Source organism: Truncatella angustata, assembly GCF_020726525.1.
Source record: "Truncatella angustata strain MPI-SDFR-AT-0073 chromosome Unknown BKA67scaffold_2, whole genome shotgun sequence".
NCBI lineage: Eukaryota > Fungi > Ascomycota > Sordariomycetes > Amphisphaeriales > Sporocadaceae > Truncatella > Truncatella angustata.
Genome location: NW_025763382.1, coordinates 1,724,619 through 1,725,878, shown reverse-complemented (window position 1 = coordinate 1,725,878; position 1,260 = coordinate 1,724,619). Strand labels below are relative to the sequence as shown.

At 47.9% G+C, this 1,260-nt stretch overlaps 1 protein-coding gene across 1 annotated transcript; it reads left to right on the top strand.

Annotated features, from left to right (window-relative positions):
- Positions 1-1,123, top strand: BKA67DRAFT_165066 (uncharacterized protein). Its single transcript, XM_046095186.1, has one exon. The coding sequence runs from the start codon at positions 297-299 to the stop codon at positions 936-938; it is 642 nt and encodes a 213-aa protein (XP_045960945.1). The 5' UTR covers positions 1-296; the 3' UTR covers positions 939-1,123.
- The last annotated feature ends 137 nt before the right edge of the window (positions 1,124-1,260 follow it).

Genomic DNA, 1,260 nt, shown 5'->3' with positions numbered 1-1,260 from the left:
ACATCCTTCGGGCGATGTGCCATTTTTGCCACTTCGGAGCTTTTACTAAATGTTGTATCCCTCAGGCTGCTCAGTCGTATAGCGTGGTACATTTTGTAACGCAAAATATAGATGTGCTTCAGAATCGTTGACATGTAGCAAAAAGGCTCCCCCTCCTTCACCATTATCATGGTGGCACAACCAGCTGAGCATGGAGTTCGTTTCTTAACATCATCTTATTGCACGAGCGCATCTGCCAGGGACTAGTCCACCACCGTCAACCCTACATAGACGCTCGGACATATTCCACATGGCGCATGCAGTATTTGGGAAACGAAGGCGCTGTGGAACAAAATACTCCAGTACCTACATACTGTACATGCCCAGCGGTCTCCACCACGGCTGTTCTCGAATCATCTCGACACAACTTGGCGGACTCACAGCAACAAATCAGTTTCAATAGTCTCAAGACGCTGAGATACCACTGCGATAGTCGAGCAATTGAGCGTTGCAAATCATGTCAGTTTTGTCCTCGGATTTCCGTTTCGCCCCCGGTCAGAGAATTGCTACAGATCTGCAAAGAGCTTGGGCCAGGTGTTCGTACCCGTGAGCTTTCACGCGGTTCAGGTCTGCAATTTTTTTTCCCGTTTCTCCGTTTTCCCCGCCTCCCTATATTGTACAGTAGTGCAAGCCACACGCGGCCAAGACGCCATGCGGCACCGCATGGGTGGTCGTCAATTAAAGCCCAAACTGCTGGGAAACTGTGGCTAAAGACTGTCTCGGAGGACCTAAATACCCTTTCAAGTATAGCACGAATCAAGTCATCAGCTTCTCCGCCAGTTGCGGAACAGTCAACTACATATGCGGAACGAGAAAAAAACGCCAACAACTACTATTTACTACCTACTGCTTCAAGCGTTCCCGCATTCGGACAAGTAATCATTAATACACCATATTGAAGATTTGACGGCCCTGACGTCTTTCGCTTCCAGCACATGCCTTGGATGAGCCTAAGCTAGCCAGGCTAGAATCGATCCCTATGGACATTAGTGTTGACTAAGAACACGGAGTCAGGGACTCTAGCTGTCATTCACGAATTTATGTGCCATTTATGGAATTACTAAGAGTCGACTTTCGAAACCGAATTGGTAATGCAATGTAGATAAGAATATCCACCATCGCTGCCGCCAACTTTCGTATCCGAGGTCACGTACAAGATAACAACTGGATGGCAGTTTTCTTCGGATCTTCCCATAACCGGATGCCTCATTGTTTCGAGCG

Excerpts from the sequence above, each read along its gene's own strand:
- BKA67DRAFT_165066 (XM_046095186.1), top strand. The coding sequence starts at position 297 with ATGCAGTATTTGGGAAACGAAGGCGCTGTGGAACAAAATACTCCAGTA.